At 38.2% G+C, this 27868-nt stretch overlaps 1 protein-coding gene across 1 annotated transcript; it reads right to left on the bottom strand.

Annotated features, from left to right (window-relative positions):
• Window positions 1–1278: 1278 nt before the first annotated feature.
• ZNF14 (zinc finger protein 14) lies at window positions 1279–27868 on the bottom strand. The gene is made up of 4 exons (XM_068534711.1): window positions 27778–27868; window positions 4265–4391; window positions 3276–3336; window positions 1279–2895 (listed from the first exon to the last, which is right to left on the bottom strand). Exons 1-4 carry the CDS (start codon window positions 27814–27816, stop codon window positions 1416–1418), a joined length of 1707 nt encoding a protein of 568 aa, XP_068390812.1. The 5' UTR covers window positions 27817–27868; the 3' UTR covers window positions 1279–1415.

Here is a 27868-nt window from a genome sequence, read left to right as displayed (position 1 = left end):
ATAACTAAGCCCACTTGTATATTAGAGTATAATAAATATATGAAAGGAGTTGATCGATCTGATCAGTATCTGGCAAACTTCAATATCCTCTGGAAAACTTGAAAATGGTATAAGAAAGTGGGTTTCCATTTGAGTAACTGTGGTTTATTCAATGCATTTAAAATTTATTGTAGCCTTAATGCACAGAATAAAATGACTTACAAGCAATTTTTGTTAGCAGTAGCTAGAGAATGGGTAACTGACCATTCTGGTGAATGCAGCGGTAGTCCCGCACCTGGTCCTTCTTGTGGCGTTTTTTAAAAGAGTACCCCGCAAAGATCCACCTGTTGACTATCAGGTAAAATAAAAGAACATATTTTAGAGAAAATAATACCCATAAGACCAAAAAAAAAATGCCGCCAGAAAGTCTGCTCTTCCAGGGGAAAGCGCAGTGAAACACACTATGTTTGTAATAGATGTTTTGTTCCCCTGCACAGAGGTGCTTGCTATACTGCCTATCACACTCTAAAGAAATATTAGACTGCTTTAAGTAAGACAGGTACGAAGTTTCAAATAAATACATTAAGTGCAAAAAAAAGTTGTTGATATTTACTCAAACGTGGGTGTTTCAATATTCATTTACATAACAAATCACCGGCCACAGGTGTTAGTTTCTGCAAAAATCCCCTGGTCAATGATGTGTTAATGCAAACTCTTTATTATTCAAATCCTAGCCAGAAGGAATGACAAAGAGCAAAGGGCAAAACATAGAAATAATTCACATGAGACTATATACACTATGATATTTACAAATTTATGCCATCTTTTACTAGCAAGGAAAATGAAATAAGGCTCTTCTGGCCAAAACAAGAGTAGATTTTCTCATAAGGAGGATGGACTATATATGGGTAAGGAATATCCAATACCTGACACTACAGGAGGCCAGTACGAAAATCCCAACAAGTACCAAAATGTCATTTATCAATATCCCCACACAAAACAATCAAAACATAAAAATTAAACCAACCTGCATATTAGAAATACATGTCAATTCAACCATGGATCAAACAGGCTTCAAAATGAAAAGAAAAAAATGTTAACTGATTTAAGGGCAAAACAATACCTGTTAATCATTATGTAGTACTGCTTACAGAGTACTCACAGTATTCTCTCACTTCAGTGTTCATTTCGGAACGTAAGTAGTAAATATCCAGTCGAGAGATCCCCTTTAAGAATGAGGCACTGATAAAAACAATATAACTCTAAGAATTATTTTCATGTTATTTTTTTCTGGAACATTATACATGGATTAATTTGTATCAGGCTTTCTCAGATTTCTTACACATATAGGGTTTCTTTCCAGTGGGAGTTTTCACATGTAAGAATGAAGACCGACTGATGTTTTCCCCACATTGCTTACATTCAAGAGGTTTCTATTAAGTATGAGATCTTTCATGCCTTCGAAAGGAATTGGGTCGACTGAAGGCTTTCCCACATTCTCTACATTTGTAGGGTTTCTCACCAGTGTGTATTCTCACGTGCCCTCGAAAGGTAGTGCGATAAATGAAGGCTTTCCCACATTCTGTACATTCATAAGGTTTCTCTCCAGTGTGAGTTTTTTCATGTGTTCGAAAGGATGTGTAACAACTGAAGGCTCTGCCACATTGTTTACATTCGTAGGGTTTCTCTCCTGTGTGAGTTCTTTGATGTATTCGAAATGAACTGGGAAAATTGAACGCTTTCCCACATTCCTTACACTTATAAGGTCCATCTCCAGTGTGCATTATCATGTGTGTTCGAACACTTGAGGGAGAAATGAAGGCTTTCCCACATTCTTTACATTTATAGGGTTTCTCTCCAGTGTGCTTTCTCACATGTCCTTGAAAGGTTGTGCGATAAATGAAGGTTTTCCCACATTCTGTACATTCATAGGGTTTCTCTCCAGTGTGAGTTCTTTCATGTATTCGAAAGGAACTGGGCCAACTGAAAGTTTTACCACACTGTTTACATTCATATGGCTTCTCTCCAGTGTGAGTCCTTTCATGTGATCGAAACGAACTGGGACAAATGAAGGCTTTCCCACATTCCTTACATTTATAAGGTCCGTCTCCAGTGTGTGTTATCATGTGTGTACGAATGCTTGAAAGAGAAATGAAGGCTTTACCACATTCCTTACATTCATAGGGTTTCTCTCCAGTGTGAATTCTTTCATGTATTCGCAAACCTAGAGGAGAACTGAAGGTTTTCTTACATTGTTTACATTCATATTGTTTCTCTGCAGTGTGAATCCTTTCATGTCTTCGAAAGGAACTGGGACAACTGAGAGCTTTACCACACTGCTTACATTCATAGGGTTTTTCTCCAGTGTGACTTCTTTCATGTATTCGCAAACCTAGAGGAGACCTGAGGGATTTACCACACTGTTTACATATGAAGGGTTTCTCTCCAGTGTGAGTTCTTTCATGTGCTCGAAATGAAGTGGAACAACTAAAGGCTTTCCCACATTCCTTACATTTATAGGGTCCTTCTCCAGTGTGTGTTATCATGTGTCTTCGAAAGGTTGTGAGCCATGTGAAGGCTTTCCCACATTCCTTACATTCATAGGGTTTCTCTCCAGTGTGAGTCCTTTCATGTCTGTGAACAGATTTGCAGTAACTGAAGGCTTTCCCACATTCCTTGCATTTATATGGCTTCTCCTCATATTCATGATACTCATATGCTTTGTGTCCACTGTGAGATCTGATGTGCCTATTAAGGAATGAATGACGCATGAAGACTTTCCCACACACATTACATTCACATGGTTTTACTCCAGGAAGAGTTTTCTGGTTCAGCTTAAGATTTGGAATCTGGCTGACAGTTTCTCCATCTTGATTACCTTCTTTGCTCTCACAGAGTTTTTCTACCATATGACTTCTGTAAAAAATGAGAAATTATTAATGATTTCTTTAACAATTTCACATTTATTAGTAGGGTATTAGAATTACATTTTTATATTTTATAGCAAAAGGGAAGGTTTTTTGCTCTTCTGAATTTTTTGAGGGTGATTTATACTGAAAGCTCTGTAAGAGGACTTGACATAGCTATTATGAAAACAATAATATTAATATATTGGGTTTCTTAATATTGTTTCCAAAAACACTGGACATCTATGTCATGTTTAAGTAAATGTTTTTGGTGAAAAAAATTTAAGGATAACTTTGAAGCTGGGGTTGTTTTTTTGCTTATTTTAAAAAGTTTATGACATACCAGGATTCTCATGTGGCACATTGCTATCTATTGTGTGTGTGACTCACCTTAGTTTTCTCCCTTGGGTTTTGTACCAATCTTCAATGTTATGATTGTCCCATTTTTTTCCTAAAATGCAAACCCAGAAAAATAATGCAAATTATTGGAAATTATAGAAAAATATTAGATTCTAGGTCCACGATGAGCTGTGACCATGCTTAGTTTATTTACCAATGTACAGCAGTCCCCCCTTACCCACAGTTTTGCTTTCTGTGGTGTCAGTTACCTACGGTCAATTGCAGTCTGAAAATATTAATTTAAACTGTGCACCCTTCCAAGTAGTATGATGAAATCTTGCAACGTCCCGCTCTGTCCTGTCCAGGATGTGAATCATCCCTTTGTTCAGTGTATCCATGCTGCATATGCTACCTGCCCATCAGTCACTTAGCAGCCATCTCAGTTTTCAGATCACTGTGGTGGTATTGCAGTGCTTGTGTTCAAGTAATCCTTATTTTAATTAATGATGGCCCCAAAGTGCAAGAATAGTGATGTTGGTAATTAGGATATGCCAAAGAAAAGTTATAAAGTGCTTCAAGTGAAAAGATGAAAGTTCTTAATTTGAGGGAAGAAAAAAATCATACACTGATGTTGCTAAGATCTATAGGAAAAATGAATCTTCTATCGTGAAATTGTGAAGAAGGAAAAAGAAATTGATCTTAGTTTTGCTGTCTGATCTCAAACTGCAAAAGTTATGGACACTTAACACTTAGGCCTGTTAAGTTCATGTCTATTATACGTGTTCTAGTCTTACTTATTGTTATCAATCTCTTACTGTGCACCAAACTTCTAAATTAAACTTATTATCATAGGTATGTATGTATAGGATTCAGTACTATCTGCAGTTTCAGGCATCCATTGGTGGTCTTGGAATGTATCCCCTGCAGATAAGGGGGGACTACTGTATTCCTTTTCCATATTCCACATCTTGGAACAGTGTTGATGGGCAAGAAATACTTGTTCCCTAACTGAAGAAGTGAAGGAATGTTGTCATGCTTACCTACTGAGGCCAGGTTCCTCAAGGTTTCCTGCATCACATCTCTGTAAAGTTTCTTCTGCGAAGGATTCAGTAAAGCCCACTCCTCCTGGGTGAAGTTCACAGCCACATCCTCGAAGGTCACTGGGTCCTAAAACATCCCAAATATGTTTCCAGTAAGACATGCGAGTCTGACAGAACTGGGGATTTATACTCAATTTACAGGAAGATTACATATGATTCTGTCACCTTCAAACATTTATTTTATGTCTTGGTCATCAGAAACTGACTCTATGTCCTTACTTACTTCTTCATGAATTTAACAGCATAATGAACACATGCAAATTATTTATTCATTTTCACTGTGATCACTTTAAATGTTATTGCTCTCTGATGTCAGGGTCTAGAGCACCTTGGAGAAATGAGAGAAATGCTACACAAATGAATCAAATATCATTTTAAACAAATCAGTCTCTTGTGAAAAAAACTCATCTCCTTTGTTATTACACACCATTTAACTCAGTACACTCCATTGATGTATGAGGTCAAATCTGCAGGAGTTTTTAAGGAATAAAACACAGTGAAGAACTGGAAGCTTTTTCTTCTATTCCCATCACCAAACATGAGAGTCCAGGAGGCCTGTGGAAATCCAACTTGTGACAAGGATCAGTTTGCCATACTGGCCTGAGAATTACTCCAGGTGATTAGAAATAGCCAGGTGCAACTGGCTAGATTAAAATATTCTTGTAAAGAAGTAGTACTTTTAGCTTGTGTAAAATTTATTGCAGACTCATTTTCTCCATTCTCTCTCTGTCCCATTCATGGAGCTAGGAATATTCAGAACTTAAGGCTCAGACAACTTCACATGATATGACATGCTAAAAAGACAAAATTACTTAGACCTCCACAAAACCCTATACACAATGAGCCTCAGGGCTGCTTCTCACCAGTTTTTAGCACACACAGGCACACATAATGAAATGATAAAGTGCTAAAAGATTTCTTTTTGGTCAAAGCCCTTGCTAAATAACCTTGAGGAACAGGTTAAGAGCTGCATATTGCACAGGAATTCACTACACTCCACAAAGGTCTGATGGTGAATCTGCCCATGATTATATAACACATAAAGGATTCACAGCACTTTCCTCCAAAGAATGTAAAACCTCCATTCTCTAATTTCAGGTGGAAGTTTCCTGGCCAGCCACTCCAGAGGCAATCCTCCCAACATCTCTCATTTCTGAGCTCCCATATGGTGCACAGAAGCATAACAGCCCAGCCCCGAGTATAGGAATACGTAAGTTGATGACACCACACACTGCCAATAGTGTACAAAAGGGTTTATTACTTCCATAATTGAGGTCTCTGGGGAGTAAGGCAGGCCTCTCAAGAAGGCATGAAATGGCTTGAGAGTGTAAGGAAAAGTACATGGACTTATTTTTTAGTTGATGTTGTGGGTGGACTGAAGAGAGAGTTCACGTACAAGGGCAGGAGCAGGCATGAATTGAATCTCTTGTCACTGCCAAAGGAAGGATAACTAAGGCTTTCCTATCATCATGGATACATGTGGGTCACAAGAGGAGGAAGGAGGGATGAGGCTTCAAAGCTGTCAGCAGTCAAACATAAAAAACTGGAGACAGAGACTTCTCTTTTCTTGTTCATTGTATAATGAACTTAGAAACCATCATTCCTAACCTCACAAGAAAAAAAAACAAAGAACTGAAGACACAGAGCAAACCACTGTTTCCAAAATTGGAAAGACAGAAAGAAGCTATTTTGAAACAGCTATTCTTAACAAGGTCTATCCTCAAAAGAGACTATTCCACCAGGGCCTAATGCAAAGACAAAAAAGAATACAACATCTAAGAACTTTGGAACAATGACAGCAGGTGTAAAATACACACAATGAGAATACCTGATAGAAAAGCAGAAAGGAACAAAAAAATAAGTGAAGCAATCATCACTGAGATTTTCCTAACATTAGTGATAGACAGCAAACTGCAGATCCAGGAAGCTAAGAAAAACACAAAACATGAAAAACAAAAAAAGAACGCCAAAAACTGCACTGCCAAGCACATCATTTTCAACTGGAGAAAAATCAAAGACAAAGGGAACATTCTGAAAGAAGCCAGAGGGAAAAAACAAACCTTAGTTTTACTTAAGGATAAGAATTAAATCAGACCTCTTTTCAAAAACTATGCAAGCAAGAAATATCATATAACTGGAATCACACTGTATTTATCCTTTGGAATCTGGGTTCTTTCACTTAGCAATAAATATATATATAAGATTTATCCATGTTGTTGCATATATTAAATAGTTCATTACTTTTTATTGCTGAGTAGGATTGCATTGTACAGATGCACTATAATTTATTCATTCACCAGATGACATCTGAGTTGTTTCCAGGTTTTGGTGATTATGAATAAAGCTGCTGTAAACATTCACATACCAAAAACAAACAAAACAACAAAAAAACCCCAACTATGCAAGCAAGAAGAGAATGGAATGAAATATTTAAAGTGCACAAGGTAAAAAACACCGTCCTACAACTCTGTGTCAAGCAAAATTATTCTTCAAAAGTGAGGGAGGGGCTTCCCTGGTGGCGCAGTGGGTGAGAATCTGCCTGCCAATGCAGGGGACACGGGTTCGAGCCCTGGTCTGGGAAGATCCCACGTGCCGTGGAGCAGCTGGGCCCATGAGCCACAATTACTGAGCCTGCGCGTCTGGAGCCTGTGCTCCGCAACAAGAGAGGCCGCGATAGTGAGAGGCCCGCGCACCGCGATGAAGAGTGGCCCCCGCTTGCCACAACTAGAGAAAGCCCTCGCACAGAAACGAAGACCCAACACAGCCATAAGTAAATAAATAAATACTTTAAAAAAAAGTGAGGGAGAATATTTTATAATAACCTATATGGGAAAAGAATCTGGAAAATAATTATATATATATAAATAAAATAACTGAATATATATATAATAACTGAATAACTTTGCTGTATACCTGAAATGAACACACACTATAAATCAACTAAACTTCAATAAAAAAATGTAAAAAGCCGATAAGCCTTTGTAATAAAAAAATAATCTCTAGGACTGCTGCATCTCAGGAAAAAAAAGTGACAGAGAAATACTTTCTGAGAAAAGTTGAGGGACTCTGACATCAATACACCTGGTTTTACAAGAAACAGTAAAAGAAATTCATTAGAAGGTACAGGCATACCTTGGAGACAATGAGGGTTCAGTTCCAGACTACCACAATAAAGCAAATCACATGAATTTTTTGGTTTGCCAGTGCATGTAAAAGTTATATTTATACTATTCTGTACTCTGTTAAGTGTGCACTAGCATTATGTATAAAAATACAATGTACATACCTTAATTTAAAAATACTTTACTGCTGGGATAGGGAGGGTGGGAAGGAGGGAGATGCAAGAGGGAGGAGATATGGGAACATATGTGTATGTATAACTGATTCACTTTGTTATAAAGCAGAAACTAACACACCATTGTGAAGCGATTATACTCCAATAAAGATGTTAAAAAAATACTTTATTGCTAAAAAATGCTAACCATCATCAGAGCCTTCAGCAAGTGGTGGCAGTAACATCAAAGATTACTGATCACAGACCACCATAACAAATGTAACAAAAATTTGAAATATTGTGAGAATTACCAAAATGTGACAGACACACAAAGTGAGCAAATGCCATTGAAAAAAAGGTGCCAATAGATTTGCTTCACACAGGGTTACAACCAACCTTCAACTTGCAAAAAATGCATTATCTGTAAAGTGCAATAAAGTGAATTGCAATAAAATAAGCTATGTCTGAAAAAGATATAAACAGGTGAAACATTAGAAAAGACCCTTTAAGAACTGTTCTCAGTTCACTATAGCCTTGTTGGTCTCATGGACACAAGCCCCACTGGTTTTCAAAGCTAGATGTTTTTGGACTTCCCTGGTGGTCCAGTGGATTCTGCCCTTCCACTGCAGGGGGCGTGGCACGGGTTCCATCCCTGATCAGGGAACTAAGATCCCACATGCTGTGCAGTTGTGCCCCTGACCCCTGAAAGGCTAGATGTTTGGGGGGCTTGTCTTCATGTGTGACTCGTAAAAGCTGGGGTGCCAAGTGTGGGATCTAAACCCTTTGCTCCTCAAGGAGAAGCCTGGAGTTTTGAGTCCCTTCCTGAAGGTGGAGTGCCATGCGGAGGGGGGGTGGTTATGGTAAGACTGTGCCTCAGCTTCCACCCACTTTGATGTGGGTGTTCTCATTTGCCCTATGCATAGGGAATCGCCAGTTATGGGCAACGAGAGATGAGCTGCTGCATGTTCCTGTACGCATGACAATGTCTGCTGCTGCCCTACCGGATCACACCCCGGGCTCTCCGGGCTGTCTCTGCACAGCTTGACTGAGTCCTCTCCCAGGGCCTGTCTGCCCGGGATTCCTGGGGTGCCGCCCTGTGTGCACAAGGACAATGGTTGCTTCCAGCTGCCCCACCAAGATCACACTCAAGACCCTTGATCTTTGTGTCCAGACCGAGTCTTTTCCCAGGGCCCAGTTGGCCCATATCTCCCACCAGGCTGTGGCGTGGAGTGTGCAGGGCCGGGGTATTCGCCCGATTCAGACTGGGGAGTGGTGAGGCAGCAGCTGCCAGTGCCAGGCTCTCTCTGCCCTGATTGTGGACAAGTCAGCATGTGCACACTCCTTGCGAGTAGTGTCTTGGATTCTCCAGCCCTTCTGACTGTCCCAGTAGTTCTCCGAACAGCCAAGGGGGCTAGTCTCCTCTCCACAGGATGCCAGGACTGGGACGCACAGATTGTGCCTCCACCTGCTTGCTCCCCAAGGTGAGGGGCTGCCCGTGTGGACCTTCTCTTCCTTTCAGATCCCTCTCAGGAGCACAGATCCCAACCTGATGTCTTTTTTTCTGTCCTACCCAGTTACATGGAGATCTTTCTTGCAGCTTTGGTTGTACAGAAGTTCTGGGGACCTCCCTGGTGGTCCAGTGGTTAAGACTCTGCACTTCCACTGTAGGGGGCATGGGTTCGATTCCTGGTTGGGGAACTAAGATCCTGCAAGCTGTGCGGCGTGGGCCAAAAAAAAACCAAAAACGTTCTTCTGCCAGGTTCCAGTTAATTTTCTGTGAGAACTGTAGAAGTATTTTTGATGTGTTTGTAGGGGTAGGTGAGTTCCACATCCCCCTACCCTGTCATCTTGATTCCCCTTTCTCCTTTCAAATTATTAAATTATTATACTATTTGTTATGGTGATCTGTGATCAATGATCTTTGATGTTACTACAATGACTCACTGAAGGCTCAGATGATGGTTGGTATTTTTTAGCTCTAAAGTATTTTAAAAGTAAGGTATGTACACTTTTTATACATAATGCTATTATACACTTAATAGACCTTAATATAGGGTAAACATAGATTTATATACACTAGGAAACCAAAATTCATGTGATAATTGCTTCATTGTGATAACTGCTTTATTGCAGTGGACTGAACCTGCAATATCTCTGAGGTATGCCTGTGGTAGATACACAAAACATAAAGGTAAAGGAATCTAAGCATACCGAAAAAGACAGGAATCTAAGCAAGTGAAGAAGACAGGAAAATAGGAATTACAAAACAGCCAGAAGACAGTGAACAAAATAGCAATAAGGACATACCTATCAATAATTACTTTAAGTGTAAAAGAAATAATAAATTCTCCCATCAAAACACAAGAGTGGCTGAATGGATTAAAGAAAAAAAGACTCACCTATATACTGGCTACAAAAACCTCACCTGAGATAAAAGTGCACACAAAGACTGAAAGAATGGAAAAAATATATTCCTTGCAAATGGAAACCAGAAGAAAGCTGGGGTAGCTATACTTGTAACAGTCAAAATAGATTTAAGACAAAGACTGTTATAAGGGACAAAAAAGGTCATTATATAATGATAAAGGAGTAAATCCAAAAAGAGGATATAACATTTGTAGACATTTATGCACTCAAAATAGAAACATCTGAATATAAAAAACAAAATTTAACAGATCTAAAGGGAGAAGTAGAAAGCCATACAATAACAGAAAGGGACTTTAATACCCCAATTTCATCAGTGGATACATCATTCAGACAGAAAATCAATAAAGAAACATTGGCCTTCAGTGACATATTAGGCCAGTCATTCCGGCCAAAAGCAACAAAATACACAGTCTTCTCAAGGGCACATGGAACATTCTCCAGGAGAGAGCATATGTTAGGCCACAAAACAAGTCTTAATAAATTTAAGATTAAAGTCATATTAAGCATATTTCCCGACCACAATGCAATACAACTAGAAATCAATTATGAGAAGAAAACTGGAAAATTCACATGTGGAGATTAAACATGATACTGAACAACCAATACGTTAAAGAAATCAAAAGAGAAATTTTAAAAAGTACCATGAGACAAATGAACTGGAAATATAGTAGAACCCCATTATCTGTGAGGGATACATTCCAAGACACTGAGTGGATGCCTGAAACCATGAATAGTACTTAACCCCACAAATATAATGTTTTTTCCTATACATACACATGCACACACAGTGTGGATACAACGAACAAAGGGATGATTCATATCCCAGGCAAGATGGAGCAGGATGGCACAAAGTTTTATCACACTCCTCAGGACAATGCACAATTCAAAACTTTATTTAAAAAAATGTTTAAAGTATTTAAAAAATGTTTATTTCTGTAATTTTCCATTTAATATTTTCAGAGCACAGTTGACTTCAGGTAACTGAAACTGTAAAAAGCAAAACTGCAGATAAAGGGGGACTATTGTGCAACATACTGAAACTTACAGGATGCAGCAAAAGCATTTCCACGAGGGAAGTTCATAGTGACACTGATAAATCAAGAAACAAAAAAGATCTCAAAAAACCTAACTTTACACCTCAAGGAATTAGAAAAAGAAGAAAAAACAAATGCCAAAGTTAATAAAATGAAGGAAATAACAAAGATCATAGTGGAAATAAATGAAAAAGACTAAAAAGAGAGTAAAAAAAAAAAATCAATGAAACTAAGAGCTTTTAAAATATAAGACAGATATCCAGTAGAGATGGCAGAGGGATAAGATGTGGAGATCACCTTCCACCGCACAAATACACCAAAAATACATCTACATGTGGAACAACTCCTACAGAACACCTACTAAACGCTGGCAGAAGACCTCAGACTTCCCAGAGGGCAAGAAACTCCCCACGTACCTGGCCAGGTGGCTGACAGGGTCTTGGTGCTCCAGCCTGGTGCCAGGCCTGAGCCTCTGAGGTGGGAGAGCCGAGTTCAGTACACTGGACCACCAGAGACCTCCCGGCCCCATGTAATATCAATCGGCGAGAGCTCTCCCAGAGATCTCTGTCTCAACCCTAAGACACAGCTCCACTCAACAGCCAGCAAGCTCCAGTGCTGGACACCCCATGCCAAACAACTAGCAAGACAGGAACACAACCCAACCCATTAGCAGAGAGACTGCCTAAAATCATACTAAGTTCACAGACACCCCAAAACACACCACTGGACACGGCCCTGCCCACCAGAAAGACAAGATACAGCCCCACCCACCAGAACACAGGCACCAGTCTTCTTTACCAGGAAGCCTACACAAGCCCCTGAACCAACCTTAACCACTGGGGGCAGACACCAAAAACAATGGGAACTCGAACCTGTAGCCTGCAAAAAAGAGACACTAAACACAGTAAGTTAAACAAAACGAGAAGACAGAGAAATATGCAGCATATGAAGGAGCAAGGTAAAAACACACCAGACCAAACAAAGGAAGAGGAAACAGGCAGCCTACCTGAAAAAGAATTCAAAGTAATGATAGAAAAGATGATCCAAAAATCTTGGAAACAGAATGAAGAAAATACAAGAAATGTTTAACAAGGACCTAGAAGGACTAAAGAGCAAACAAACAACGATGAACAACACAATAAATGAAATTTAAAATTCTCTAGAAATAATCAATAGCAGAATAAATGAGGCAGAAGAAAGGATAAGTGACCTGGAAGACAAAATAGTGGAAATAACTGCTGCAGAGCAGAATAAAGAAAAAAGAATGAAAAGAATTGAGGACAGTCTCAGAGACCTCTGGGACAACATTAAATGTACCAACATTCGAATTATAGGGGTCCCAGAAGAAGAGAAAAAGGGTTTGAGAAAATATTTGAAGAGATTATAGTTGAAAACTTCCCTAACATGGGAAAGAAAAGTCAATCAAGTCCAGGAAGCAGAGAGAGTCCCATACAGGATAAATCCAAGGAGAAACATGCCAAGACACATATTAATCAAACGATCAAAAATTAAATACAAAGAAAAAATATTAAAAGCAGCAACGGAAAAACAACAAATAACATACAAGGGAATCCCCATAAGCTTAACAGCTGATCTTTCAGCAGAAACTCTGCAAGCCAGAAAGGAGTGGCAGGACATATTTAAAGTGATGAAAGGGAAAAACCTACAACCAAGATTACTGTACCCAGCAAGGATCTCATTCAGATTAGACAGAGAAATTAAAACCTTTACAGATAACCAAAAGCTAAGAGAATTCAGCACCACCAAACCAGGTTTACAACAAATGTTAAAGGAACTTCTCTAGGCAGGAAACACAAGAGAAGGAAAAGACCTAAAAAACAAACCCGAAACAGTTAAGAAAATGGTAATGGGAACATACATATTGATAATTACCTTAAATGTAAATGGATTGAATGTTCCAACCAAAAGACACAGACTGGCTGAATGGATACGAAAACAAGACCCGTTTATATGCTGTCTACAAGAGACCCAATTCAGACCTAGGGACACATACAGACAGAAAGTGAGGGGATGGAAAAAGATATTCCATGCAAAGGGAAATCAAAAGAAAGCTGGAGTAGCAATTCTCATATCAGACAAAAAAGACTTTAAAATAAAGACTATTACAAGAGAAAAAGAAGGACACTACATAATGATCAAGGGATCAATCCAAGAAGAAAATATAACAATTGTAAATATTTACACACCCAACATAGGAGCACCTCAATACATACATACGGCAAATGCTAACAACCATAAAAGGGGAAATCGACAGTAACACAATCATAGTAGGGGACTTTAACGCCCCACTTTCACCAATGGACAGATCATCCAAAATGAAAATACATAAGGAAACACAAGCTTCAAATGATACATTAAACAAGATGGACTAAATTGATATTTATAGGACATTCCATCCAAAAACAACAGAATACACTTTCTTCTCAAGTGCTCAAGGAACATTCTCCAGGATAGATCATACCTTGGATCACAAATCAAGCCTTGGTAAATATAGGAAACTGAAATCGTATCAAGTGTCTTTTCCGACCACAATGCTATGAGACTAGATATCAATTACAGGAAAAAATCTGTAAAAAATACAAACACATGGAGGCTAAACAATACACTACTTGATAACCAAGAGATCTCTGAAGAAGTCAAAGAGGAAATCAAAAAATACCTAGAAACAAATGACAATGAAAACACGACGACCCAAAACCTATGGGATGCAGAAAAAGCAATTCTAAGAGGGAAGTTTATAGCAATACAATCCTACCTCAAGAAACAAGAAACAAGCAATACAATCCTACCTCAAATAAAACAACCTAATCTTACACCTAAAGCAATTAGAGAAAGAAGAAAAAAAAAAAAACCCAAAGTTAGCAGAAGGAAAGAAATCATAAAGATCAGATCAGAAATAAATGAAAAAGAAATGAAGGAAACGATAGCAAAGATCAATAAAACTAAAAGCTGGTTCTTTGAGAAAATAAACAAAATTGATAAACCATTAGCCAGACTCATCAAGAAAAAAAGGGAGAAAACTCAAATTAACAGAATTAGAAATGAAAAAGGAAAAGTAACAACTGACACTGCAGAAATACAAAGGATCATGAGAGACTACTGCAAGCAACTATATGTGAATAAAATGGACAAGCTGGAAGAAATGGACAAATTCTTAGAAAAGCACAACCTTCCAAGACTGAACCAGGAAGAAAGAGAAAATATAAACAGGCCACTCACAAGCACTGAAATTGAAATTGTGACTAAAAATCTTCCAACAAACAAAAGCCCAGGACCAGATGGCTTCACAGAGGAATTCTATCCAATATTTAGAGAAGAGCTAACACCTATCCTTCTCCAACTCTTCCAAAACATAGCAGAGGGGAGGACCCCGATACCAAAACCAGACAAAGATGTCACAAAAAAAGAAAACTACAGGCCAATATCACTGATGACCATAGAAGCAAAAATCCTCAACAAAATACCAGCAAACAGAATCCAAAAGCACTTTAAAAGGATCATACACCATGATCAAGTGGGGTTTATCCCAGGAATGCAAGGATTCTTGAGTATACGCAAATCAACCAATGTGATACACCATTTTAACAAACTGAAGGATAAAAACCATATGATAATCTCAACAGATGCAGAAAAAGCTTTCAACAAAATTCATTTATGATAAAATCTCTCCAGAAAGTAGGCATTGAGGGAACTTACCGCAACATAATAAAGGCCATATATGACAAACCCACAGCGAACATCGTTCTCAACGGTGAAAAACTGAATCCATTTCCTCTAAGATCAGGAACAAGACAAGGTTGCCCACTCTCACCACTATTATTCAACATAGATTTGGAAGTTTTAGACACAGCAATAAGAGAAGAAGAAGAAATAAAAAGAATCCAAATCGGAAAAGAAGTAAAACTGTCCCTCCCTGCTTGCAGATGACATGGTACTATACATAGAGAATCCTAAAGATGCTTCCAGAAAACTACTAGAGCTAATCAGTGAATTTGGTAAAGTAGCAGGATGCAAAATCAATACACAGAAATCTCTGGCATTCCTATATACTAACGATGAAAAATGTGAAAGAGAAATTAAGGAAACACTCCCATTTACCACTGCAACAAAAAGAGTAAAATACCTAGGAATAAACCTATCTAAGGAGAGAAAAGACCTGTATGCAGAAAAGTGTAAGACACTGAGGAAATAAATTAAAGATGATACAAACAGATGGAGATATATATATACCATGTTCTTGGATTTGAAAAATCAACATTTTGAAAATGACTATACTACCCAAAGAAACCTACAGATTCAATGCAATCCCTATCAAACTACCAGTGGCATTTTTCACAGAACTAGAACAAAAAATTTTACAATTACTATGGAAACACAAAAGATCCCGAAGAGGCAAAGCAATCATGAGAAAGAAAAACGGAGCTAAGGAATCAGGCTCCCTGACTTCAGACTATACTACAAAGCTACAGTAATCAAGACAATATGGTACTGGCACAAAAACAGAAATATAGATCAATGGAACAGGATAGAAAGTCCAAAGATAAACCCACGCACCTATGGTCACCCTGTCTTTGATAAAGGAGGCAAGAATATACCATGGAGAAAAGACAGCCCTCTTCAATAAGTGGAGCTAGGAAAACTGGACAGCTACCTGTAAAAGTATGAAATTAGAACACTCCCTAACACGATACACAAAAATAAACTCAAAATGGATTAAAGACCTAAATGTAAGGCCAAACACTATAAAACTCTTAGAGGAAAACAAAGGCAGAACACTCTATGACGTAAATCACAGCAAGATCCTTTTTGACCCACCTCCTAGAAATGGAAATAAAAACAAAATTAAACAAATGGGACCTAATGAAACTTAAAAACCTTTGCACAGCAAAGGAAACCATAAACAAGACGAAAAGACAACCCTCAGAATGGGAGAAAATATTTGCAAACAAAGTAACGGAGAAAGGATTTACTTCCAAAATATACAAGCAGCTCATGCAGCTCAATATCAAAAAAACAAACAACCCAATCCAAAAATGGGCAGAAGACCTAAATAGACATTTCTCCAAAGAAGATATACAGATTGCCAACAAACACATGAAAGGATGCTCAACATCACTAATCGTTAGACAAATGCACATCAAAACTACAATGAGATATCATCTCACACCGTTCAGAATAGCCATCATCAAAAAATCTACAAACAATAAATGCTGAAGAGGGTGTGGAGAAAAGGGAACCCTCTTGCACTGTTGGTGGGAGTGTAAATTGATACAGCCACTATGGAGAACAGTATGGAAGATCCTTAAAAAACTAAAAATAGAGCTACCATACGACCCAGCAATCCCACTACTGGGCATATACCCTGAGAAAACCATAATTCAAAAAGAGTCATGTACCACAATGTTTACTGCAGCACTATTTACAATAGCCAGGACATGGAAGCAACCTAAATGTCCATCGACAGATGAATGGAAAAAAAAGATGTGGCACATATATACAATGGAATATTACTCAGCCATAAAAAGAAATGAAATTGAGTTATTTGTCACGAGGTGTATGAACCTAGAGTTTGTCATACAGAGTGAAGTAAGTCAGAAAGAGAAAAACAAATACCGTATGCTAACACACATGTATGGAATCTAAAAATAAAAGGTTCTGATGAACCTAGGGGCAGGACAGGAATAAAAAAGCAGACGTAGAGAATGGACTTGAGGACACGGGGAGGGGGAAGGGTAAGCTGGGATGAAGTGAGAGAGTGGCAATGACATATATACACTACGAAATGTAAAACAGATAGCTAGTGGGAAGCAACCACATAGCACAGGGAGATCAGCTCCATGCTTTGTGTCCACCTAGAGGGGTGGGATAGGGAGGGTGGGAGGGAGATGCAAGAGGGAGGGGATACAGGAATATATGTATACATATAGCTGATTCACTTTGTTATACAGAAGAAACTAACATAACATTGTAAAGCAATTATACTTCAATAAAGATGTTAAAAAAATAAAAGATAAACTGGAAAACCTTTAGCTAGACTCACGAAGACAAAAAAGAGAAGATCCAAATAAATAAAATCAGGAATGAAGGGCTTCCCTGGTGGCGCAGTGGTTGAGAATCTGCCTGCCAATGCAGGGGACACGGGTTCGAGCCCTGGTCCGGGAAGATCCCACGTGCCGCGGAGCGACTAGGCCCGTGAGCCACAATTGCTGAGCCTGCACGTCTGGAGCCTGTGCTCTGCAACAAGAGAGGCCGCGATAGTGAGAGGCCCGCGCACCACGATGAAGAGTGGCCCCCACTTGCCGCAACTAGAGAAAGCCCTCACATAGAAACCAAGACCCAACATAGCCATAAATTTAAAAATTAATTAATTAATTAAATTAAAAAATCAGGAATGAGAAATGTTACAACTGGTACCACAGAAATACAAAGGATCAGAAGAGACTTCTATGAACAATTACACACCCCCAAAATTGGACAACCTATAAGAAATTCCTAGAAACATACAACCTCCCAAGACTGAATCATGAAAAAATAGAAAATCTGAACAGACCAATTACTAGTAAGGTGATGCAATCAGTAATCTAAAACCTCCCATCAAAGAAAAGTCTAGGGCCAGCTGGCTTCACTGGTGAATTCTAACAAACATTTAGAGAAAACTAATATTAATCCTTTGCAAACTCTTCCAAAAAATAGGACAGAACACTTGAAACTCATTTTACAAGGCCAACATTCTGCTCATACCAAAACCAGACAAGGACTCCACAAGAAAATTACAGGCCAGGAAGAATGTAGATATAAAAATCCTGAAGAAACTATTATTATACAAAGTTCAACAAAAAATTAAAGGGATCACACACCATGTTCATGTGGGATTTATTCCAAGGATGCAAGGATGGTTCAACAGCTGCGTATCAATCAATGTGATACACCACATTAACAAAATGAAGGAAAATAATCACATGGTCATCTCGAATGATGCAGGAAAAGCATTTGACAAAATCCAACATCCATTTATGATAAAAATTCTCAATAAAGTGGGTATAGAGGGAATGTACCTCAACATAATAAAGACCATATATTACAAGCCCACAGTTAACATCATACTCATCAGTGAAAAGCTGAAAGTATTCCCTCTAAGATCAGGAACAAGGCAAGGATGCCCACTCTTGCCACTTTTATTCAACATAGTATTGGAAGTCCTAGCCACAGCAATCAGAGAGAGAGAGAGAGAGAGAGAGAGAATCCAAATTGGAAAGGAAGAAGTAAAATTTCTATGCATAGAAAATCCTAGCGACATCACCAAAAAACTACTAGGGCTCATTAATGAATTTGGTACAGTTGCAGGATACAAAATTAATATACAGAAAAGCTGAAAGCTTTTCTTCTAAGATCAGGAACAAGACAAAGATGCCCACTACATAGTACTGGATGATAAGCTACAACAATTCGGCAAGAAAAAGAAACAAAAGGCATCCAAATTGGAAAGAAAGAAGTAAAACCATCACTATTTGCAGATGACATGACATTATATATAGAAAGCCCTAAAGACTCCATCATATCTGTTGGAACCAATAAGCAAATTCAGTTAAGCTGCAGGATACAATAACAATATACAAAAATCTATCTCTATACACTAACAATGAATTATCAAAAAGAGAAATTAAGAAAACTATACTAATTAGGAGTTTGGTATTAACAGTTACACACTACTATATATAAAATAGATATAAATAAGGACCTATTATTTAGCACAAGGAGCTATATTCAATATCTTGTAATAACCTATGATGGAAAATAATCTGAAAAAGGATTATATATAACTGAATCACTTTTGCTGTATACCTGAAACTAATACAACATTGTAAATCAAGTATACTTCAATTTAAAAAAAAGCAAACTAGTAATTAGCAAATCAGATCATATTCTAATTAGATCAAACTCTTGAAAACCAGGAATTTCAGTCTGAGAGAAAAGAGATACACATTTACTAGACAGACTAAAATCCTGTAGTCCTGTGGAAACATCAGTCTAAACTTAAATTTTATCTTTTGTAAAAAAAAAAAACCAAAAAATTCTCTACTTCAATGACAAAAAAAAAGAGAAAACAATCCTATTTACAACTGCATTAAAAAGAATAAAATACCCGAGAATAAATTTAACCAAGGACGTGAAAAACTTGTATACTGAAATTTATAAGGTGTTGATGAAAGAAATTGAAGATACAAATAAATGGAAAGATATTTTGCCCTCTTGGATTGCAAAAATGTCCATACTACCCAAGGCAATGAACAATTCAATGCAATCCCTATCAAAATTTCAATGGCATTTTCCACAAAATAGAACAAACAATACTAAAACTTGTATGGAACCACAAAGACCCTGAATAGCCAAAGTAATCTTGAGAAAGAACAAATCTGGTAACATAATGCTTCCTGATTTCAAACTATATTACAAAGCTAAAGTAATCAAAACAGTATGGTATTGGCATAAAACAGACATATATAGATTAGTGGAACAGAATAAAAAGTCTAAGGAAAAACCCCATGCTTATATAGTCAATTAATTTTTGGCAAAGGAACCCAGAATATACAATGGGGAAAGGACAGTTTCTTCAATAAACGGTTTGGGAAAACTGGATAGTTACATGCAAAAAAATGAAACTGGACCACTATCTTACACCATACACAAAAATCAACTCAAAATGGATTAACTAAATTGGAAGATTGGGATAGACATACACACACTAATATATAAAAAATAGAGGACTTCCCTGGTGGTGCAGTGGTTAAGAATCTGACTGCCAATACAGGGGACACAGGTTCCATCCCTGGTCCGGGAAGATTGCACATGCCACAGAGCAACTAAGCCCATGCACCACAACTACTGAGCCTGCGCTGTAGAGCCCGTGAGCCACAACTACTGAGCCCACGTGCCACAACTACTGAAGCCTGCACACCTAGAGCCCATGCTCCACAATAAGAGAAGCCACCGCAATGAGAAGCCCGTGCACCACAACGAAGAGTAGCCCCCACTTGTTGCAACTAGAGAAAGCCCGCATGCAGCAACGAAGACCCAACACAGCCAAAAATAAATAAATAAATTTATTCAAAAAAAAAAGATAGTAAGGACCTACTGTATGTATAGCACAGGGAACTCTACTCAATACTCTGAAATGACGTATATGGGAAAAGAATCTAAAAAAGAGTGGATATGTGTATAACTGATTTACTTTGCTGTACACCTGAAACTAACACAACATTGTAAATCAACTATACTCCAATTAAAAAAATTTTTTAAATGGCATAAGACTTGACATAAGCCTTGATACCATAAGAATCCGAGAAGAAAACACAGGCAGTAACCTCTTTGACATCAGTCTTGGAGATGATTTTTTTGGTTTTGACACCAAAGACAAAAGCAAAAAAAGCAAAAGTGAACAAGTGGGACTACATCAAACTAAAAAGCTTCTCACAGCAATGGAAACCATCAACAAAATGAAAAGGCAAACTACTGAGTGGGAGAAAATACTTGCAATCATATCTGATAAGGAATTACTATCCAAAATATATAAAGAACTCATACAACTCAACAGCACAAAAACAATCTGATTTAAAAAAATGAACAGAAGATCTGAACTGATACTCATCCAAAGTCATACAGATGGCCGGTAGGTACATGAAATGTGCTCAACATTACTACCACAATGAGATATCACCTCACACCTGTTAGAATGACTATTATCAAAAAGACAAAAACTAACAAGTGTTGGTGAGGAAGTGCAGAGAAGGCAACTCTTGTGCATTGTTGGTGGGAATGTAAATTGATGAAGCCACTATGGAAACCAGTGTGGAGGTTCCTCAAAAAATTAAAAAATCCAAACAAACTTTTTGGTCAACCCAATATTTGCACCCCCATGTTCTCTGCAACACTATTTACAATAGCCAAGACATGGAAACAACCTAAGTGCCCAATGATGGATGAATGGATTTTAAAAATGTGTACACACACACACACACACATATATATATAATGGAATATTAGTCAGTCATTAAAAAGGAAATCTTGCCATTTGTGACATGGATGGACCTTAAGGGTATTATGCTAAGTGAAATAGTCAGAACGAAAAATACTATATGATCTCACCTATATATGGAATCTGAAACAAAGAAAGAAAACCCTGAGAATTCCCTGGCAGTCCAATGATTGGGATGTGGTGCTTTCACGGCCGTGGGCCTGGGTTCAATCCCTGTTCAGGGAACTAAGATCCTGCAAGCCACGCAGCAAAACAAACAAACAAAAAACCCAAAAAACCCAAGTTCACAGATATGGAGAATAGATTGGTGGCTGCCAGAGGTGGGACGTGAAGGTGTGTGTGTGGGGGAGGGGGGTGTTGAGGGGTGGGTGAAATAGGTGAAGGCAGATCAAAAGTTACAAACTTTCAGTTATAAAATAAGTCAGGGGATATAATGTGCAGCATTGTGACTATAATTAATAATACTTTATTGCATATTGGAAAGTTGCTGAGAGGAAATTTCAAAAATTTTCATCACAAGAAAAAAAAACTGTAACTATGTGTGATGATGTTAGTCTAGTTAACTAGACTTATTGTGGTAATACTTCACAATGTATACAAATATTAAATCGTTATGTTGTACACTTGAAAGTAATATATCAATTATATCTCAATAAAAATAAGTAAAATGACCAAAAAAAGAAATAATTAGGGAAGACATAAAAATTGCAGAAATACAGACTATCAACAAAACCAAAAGCTGGTGTGCTTTGAAATAATCAGTAAAATTGATAAAGGTCTAGTCAAGCTAACTGAGAAAAAAGGGTAGACAGAAGTTAGTAATATCAGGAATGAAAGGAGTGTAAGTAAAATGGAAAAGCATTTGACAGAATCTAACATCCACTTATGATAACACACTAGGAATAGAGGGGAGTTCAGGCTCTTGAGATAGAACATCTTCATGAAACTTGCAGGCAACATCACAATAGTGAGAAACTAGATGCTTTTTTTTTGAAAGATAAGAAACTAGGTAAGGAAGTCTCCTCTCACCACTCCTATTCAACTCTGTACTGGAAGACCTAGCTAATGCAATAAGGCAAGAAAAGGAAATAAAATGTATACAGATTGGGAAGAAAGAAATAAAACTGTCTTTGTTGTGTATGACATGATTTTCTATGTAAAATATCTGAAAGAAACCATAACACTAGAGATCACTCCAGGAATTAATGAGAGTATAGCAAGACTGAGAATACAGAAGTCAACTGCTTTCTTATAGACCCAGAGAAATATAGCCAACTGATCTTCAATAAAGGACTAAAAGGCAATTCAATGGGAAAAAGAAAGTCTTTTCAACAAACAGTGCTGGAAATAGTGGATATCCACATGCAAAAACAAATAAGTAAACCTAGACACAGACCTTACACAAAACTTAAAATAGACCATAGCTCTAAATGTAAAATGCAAAAGTAAAAAACTTCTAGAAGATAACATAGAAGAAAATCAAGGTGATCTTGTGTTAACTGATGAATTTTAAGATACAACACCAAAAGCAAGATCCAAGAAAGAAAACAATAAGCTTCACTTCATTAAAATCCCCTGTGCTACAAAAGACAGTGGTAAGAGAATATAAAGACAGTCACAGATTGGGAAAAAAATCTTTGCAGAACACTTATCTGACAAAGGACTGGTATCCAACATATCTAAAGAACTCTTAAAATGCAACAGTAAGATGACAAACAATCCAGTTTAAAAATGGGCAAAATTCGGGACACTTCCCTGGTGGTCCAGTGGTTAAGACTCCACGCTTCCAATGCAGGGGGCACGGGTTTGATCCCTGTTTGGGGAACTAAGGTCCCACATGCTGTGTGGCACAGCCAAAAAAAAAAAAAAAAGGGCCAAAATTGAAAATAAAGCAAGAATCCCTGGGGAAAAAAAATAAAGTCCCAAACATGAGGAAAAAAATGGGCAAAAGATTTGCACACACATCAATAAAGAAGATATACAGGGCTTCCCTGGTGGCACAGTGGTTGAGAATCTGCCTGCCAATGCAGGGGACACGGGTTCGAGCCCTGGTCTGGGAAGATCCCACATGCCGCGGAGCAACTAGGCCCGTGAGCCACAACTACTGAGCCTGCGCGTCTGGAGCCTGTGCTCCACAACGAGAGAGGCCGCGACAGTGAGAGGCCCGCGCACCGCGATGAAGAGTGGCCCCCACTCGCCGCAACTAGAGAAAACCCTCGTACAGTAACGAAGACCCAACACAGCCAAAAATAAATAAACAAATAAATAAATAAAATAAAATAAAATAAAGATATACAGATGTTAAATAAGCATATGAAAAGAAGCTCAACATCAAATGTCATTAGAAAATTGCAAATAAAACAAACAGATACCACTAAACGCTTATTACAACAGGTAAAATACAAAACACTCAGAATACCAAATATTGATGAAGATGTAAAGCTACAGGAATCCTTACTCATTGCTGATGGGAATGGAAAATGGTATGCCTACTTTGGAAGACAGGCGGTTTTTTCACAAAACTAAACATACCCGTATCATAGGATCTAGCTCCTAGATTATACTCCTTGTATACTTATATTTACCCAAATGAGTTGAAAACTTGTCTTCACACAGAAATATGCAAATCAGTGTTTATAGGTGTTTTACGCATAATTGTCAAGACTTAGAGTTAAGCAAGATATCCTTCAATAGTAGAATGAATAAACAACCAGTGGTATATCCATATGATGAAATATTGTTCAGTGATAAAAAGAAATGAGCTATCAAGCCATGAACAGACAAGGAGGAAACTGATGTGTACTGGTTTGTTATAATTTCAGATCTATGCATTTATGGCTTAAGTGAAGTTGTTTTGATCTACTTGTTTATGGGTCAAGTAAAGATATTTTGGTCCAAGAGTGAATTTGTTTACTTTGGGAGGCCATGTCAGGATGACGCCATCAAAATTGTGCTTATCATTATGAACATGTGGAGGAGTGACAATTATATGATGGACATTTATTTAAACTTTAAACACCAAGAATTTGTGACGACTTAATTTGAGTGTTCAGTCTGGGTAAGGCTACTCTTTGCTAATCTAAAAAACTCTCAGAAGATTATGAGACACTTGCTCCTGCTGTGGCCAGGTTACTCTTGGATAGCAGTGGCGTTAAACCAAGCAGCAGTCTCAGGAAGAGAAGAGACATATTTGTTTCTGCCTTGGCGAGCCTACTCCTCATAGGCAGTGGTGCAAGCCATGAAATGGCCCCTGGACCAAGCAGCCTACCTTGCCTGCCAACACTAGTGCCTTTGCCCAGCAGGGAGGGATCTAAGCGGGCATCTGATACCCAGCTTTTAGTTGGAAGGACTGACGCTATCAAGAACCAATTCATATAAAGGTGCAACTCAACTAAATTTGGACTTTATTTCTTTCATCTTCCCTTTGGCTGGAACAACAGTGTAATTAAACTATCATTGGTTTGAGGTATGTTATGTCTTTACGGGCTTATTAAGAGACATTATCCTATTTGCTATTGACTTGTGAAATATAAATTATAATTCCCGCAGTGAACCTGTGTTAAATAAATTACTGGCAAAGACAGTCTCAGTCTCTGAGCATAATTTGCCTGAACGAAACAGGAAACTTAGAAGCATATCGCTAAGCGAAAGAAGACACTCTTACGAGGCTACATACTGTATGATTCCAAGTACAGGACATTCTGGAAGAGATAAAACTATGAGCCAGTAAAAAGATCTTTGCTTGGGAAGGATTTGGGGGTTTGAGGGAGGGATGAATGGACAGGTGAAGCACAGGGTATCCTTAGCAAAGTTAAACTATTCTATATGATACAGAAATGATGGACACGTCATTATACATTTGCCAAAATCCCTACATTGTATAACACAAAGAGTCAAGGTTAATATAAACAGTGGACTTTATAGCATTGATATTGATCCATCAATTGTAACAAATATACCATAATAATATGAGATGTAAAAAAATAGTACAAACTGTGTGGATGCAGAGGGGTCAAGTGGAAACCCTCTGTACTTTCTGATCAATTTTTCTGTAAGCCTAAAATGTTCTAAAAAACGGAAATCTCACTGTTTCATACCTTACAATTTTTTAAATCCTTTACAAGCATTATTTAAAATTGAGAGAAATTTATATACACCATACTTTCCTACCTAGTAGTCTGTTTGTAATTAACTTTTGCTACTTTAAATTTATTTTAATTTTTCTACATAGGAAATCATTCTAAATTTAATTCTTTAAACACTATTGGGTATAAAACTGCAAACTGTAGAAAGTGAAAAACTTCAAATGTCTAACTAAAAGGACAAACGACATCATAGTTTGTCCCTCCACTATATTTCACACTCAGGATATGGTCAGGAATGAGTAGCATATTATAATGCATTAGGGGTTTGCATTTAATCCATGAAGAAACCTACTAGGATTTTCAAAGAATTTCCTAAGTTTGAATAGTTTTTCTCATATCAATTAAAACAGAAATTCAATAGTTTTTTTCACTCATCAATACAAGTAGAAATTCACTTGCCTTAAGAATTGTACAGCCTTTTAAATAACAAAGTTCTCTAGGGACAAGCACGTACAAAAACTGATCTAAAAATGAAAAGTGTGCCTGAGAACATAAACATACCCATCTCACAGCTTAAGATTCCGGTGCCTAAAAGGAGCAGAAATTCTGTTTGGTTCCAGGATTTTCTTGCCTTACACAAATATTTTTCAATCAACTTATATTTTTCAAAGCCTAAGAAATCAAAAATCGTATACACTCACCAAGGAAATAAAATTGTAAACTGCTAAGGGAAACTAGAGTTAAAGGACTGAAATATCCAATAGATAAAGGCATCTAAAGAAAAGAAACACAAATATTCAAATCAGCTCAGATAAGAAGCCTGCTTGCCCACAGTTAAGAATGAAAACCCTCATTCAGAAAGTTAAACACATTCCCAAGCTTGGGGTCTAGATACCCAGGTTGAGATATAACCCCTAAGGTGGGTCAGTCCCTGGTGAAGGAGGGTAGGGACACCTGAGCAGTCACTGGAGAGAACTCTCCTCACATTCTCACAAGTGAGGAAACTCTCAGGCAGATTCAGTTTAAGATCCGACTTAAACTCCCAAATTCATAAACTTTTTGTCCAGGAGACAGAACTCCTGACCACAGACTTTTTTAATACACAAAATACACTCCGAGTGCACCTATATCATGGATGCAGAACTCAAACATAAAACATCTAGGCCAAAGAAAACCCCCCACTGCCGGCTCCAGATGGAAACTTTAGTTTGGAGTCACTGGCCTCAGGCCTCTGCTCCAGTCACAATACTTTGGATCACCAATGATAATTTAAATGACATAAACCCAGTGTTTCAATAATCCAGAAAAATCACTCAACCCAGTGTTTATGTGTAAAGGAAGAGAGAAGACTGTAAGGCAATTTTATTTGTTCAACAGGAAAATCCCAAAACATCTAGTCCTATCGGAAAATGAAGATGTCAATGAATTAATTCCAAAAAAAGAAACTGATTTGTAAACAATCGTATTGGAACACTTCTAGATTTTGCAAGTCGAAGTCCTGATATGCCATTGGAAATCACCCAAAAGACCTCAGAATATTACTACATCCGCTCAGGGTGGGGGAAAAAAAAAAAAGGAAACAAAAATTTTAATACACGGAATGTAATAATGAAATTTTTTTCTGAAATTCACCTTTCTTGCCTCTTTGGAAAAACTTTATACTGTCTCCCCAGGTCTAAATTTAAATAAAATTTACACTTACTGTAAATTTAAATAAATTTAAAAATTGTATATTTAAATATTGTAAATTTAAATAAAATTTACACTTATTGAAAAACTGAGTCTCAAATAAGTGAATAAATCTTTTCAAAGAGAGAAACTCAGGAATGGAGGCAGTGCTGAAAAAAGATCACCCAGGAAAGTTTCTCAAGAGGATCCTCCACCCAAAGGTCTTCCCACAGGATGTCCGTGACTAAGAAAGATTTTGAGAGGAGAGGCACAAGCATTCCACATAACATATCCCAGGTGGTGGTTCTCTGCTTTCCTCTCAAGTAAAATAGCCATAACAGTAAATCTTTAAAAGAGCCATCCATGGCTCTGTTGATAAATGATTAAACAATTAAAATACTGCATCCGTTTGAAACTTACCACGGAGAAAAACAGTTACTAGTGATACTATGAACTGCAGAGAGGATGACGGGATTTGGGAACGCGGGGAAACATCTGTAAATTTAGGGATTTATTGCCAGCCCTAGGAAGAGCTAGGCTGGGGGGACAGGGTTGTGGACTTCAGATCCTGCTCCTCAAACATTTAAAACAGTGAGAGTAAAATGATTCCCCTGGAGAGAAAGGGGGAACCGGACACCCCCAGACCACAGCGGCTCCCACACGTGTACCCCAGAGACCGAGTCACGATTGCCCCGAGTCCCTCCCTATGGCCACCGCGCCGTGTGGGGAGACTCGGGTTCGCAGGGACAGGACAGGACACCCGGGGGTCCCGGCTGTCGACCCCGCCCCTAGGCTGTGTGGCGCGCCACCAGCTGACTCGGGTCCGCAGACTCTGGAGTTGGCCGCGGGGGAGGCCCGGTTCCATCAGTCCCACCGCCCCCCTCTCCCCACACCAGACCCCGCACACTCACCATTTTTCGGTTTCTGGAGTTTCCGGTTGTCCACCCCATGACCGCCGCGGCAAGTGCCGGTCACAGCGACACAGAATGCGGCATAACCACC

Source organism: Eschrichtius robustus, chromosome 2, assembly GCF_028021215.1.
Source record: "Eschrichtius robustus isolate mEscRob2 chromosome 2, mEscRob2.pri, whole genome shotgun sequence".
Lineage (NCBI taxonomy): Eukaryota > Metazoa > Chordata > Mammalia > Artiodactyla > Eschrichtiidae > Eschrichtius > Eschrichtius robustus.
The sequence above is the reverse complement of the archived record's forward strand: the minus strand, read 5'-3'. Positions and strand labels throughout refer to the sequence as shown.

What these genes read in the sequence shown, in the direction of transcription:
- ZNF14 (XM_068534711.1), bottom strand. Translation starts at nt 27,816, where the DNA reads ATGGGGTGGACAACCGGAAACTCCAGAAACCGAAAAATG. An exon ending in ACTCCAGAAACCGAAAAATG is followed by an intron (nt 4,392 to 27,777) that starts GTGAGTGTGCGG and finishes GGGATGTTTTAG; the next exon opens with GACCCAGTGACCTTCGAGGA. An exon ending in GAGGAACCTGGCCTCAGTAG is followed by an intron (nt 3,337 to 4,264) that starts GTAAGCATGACA and finishes TTTGCATTTTAG; the next exon opens with GAAAAAAATGGGACAATCAT.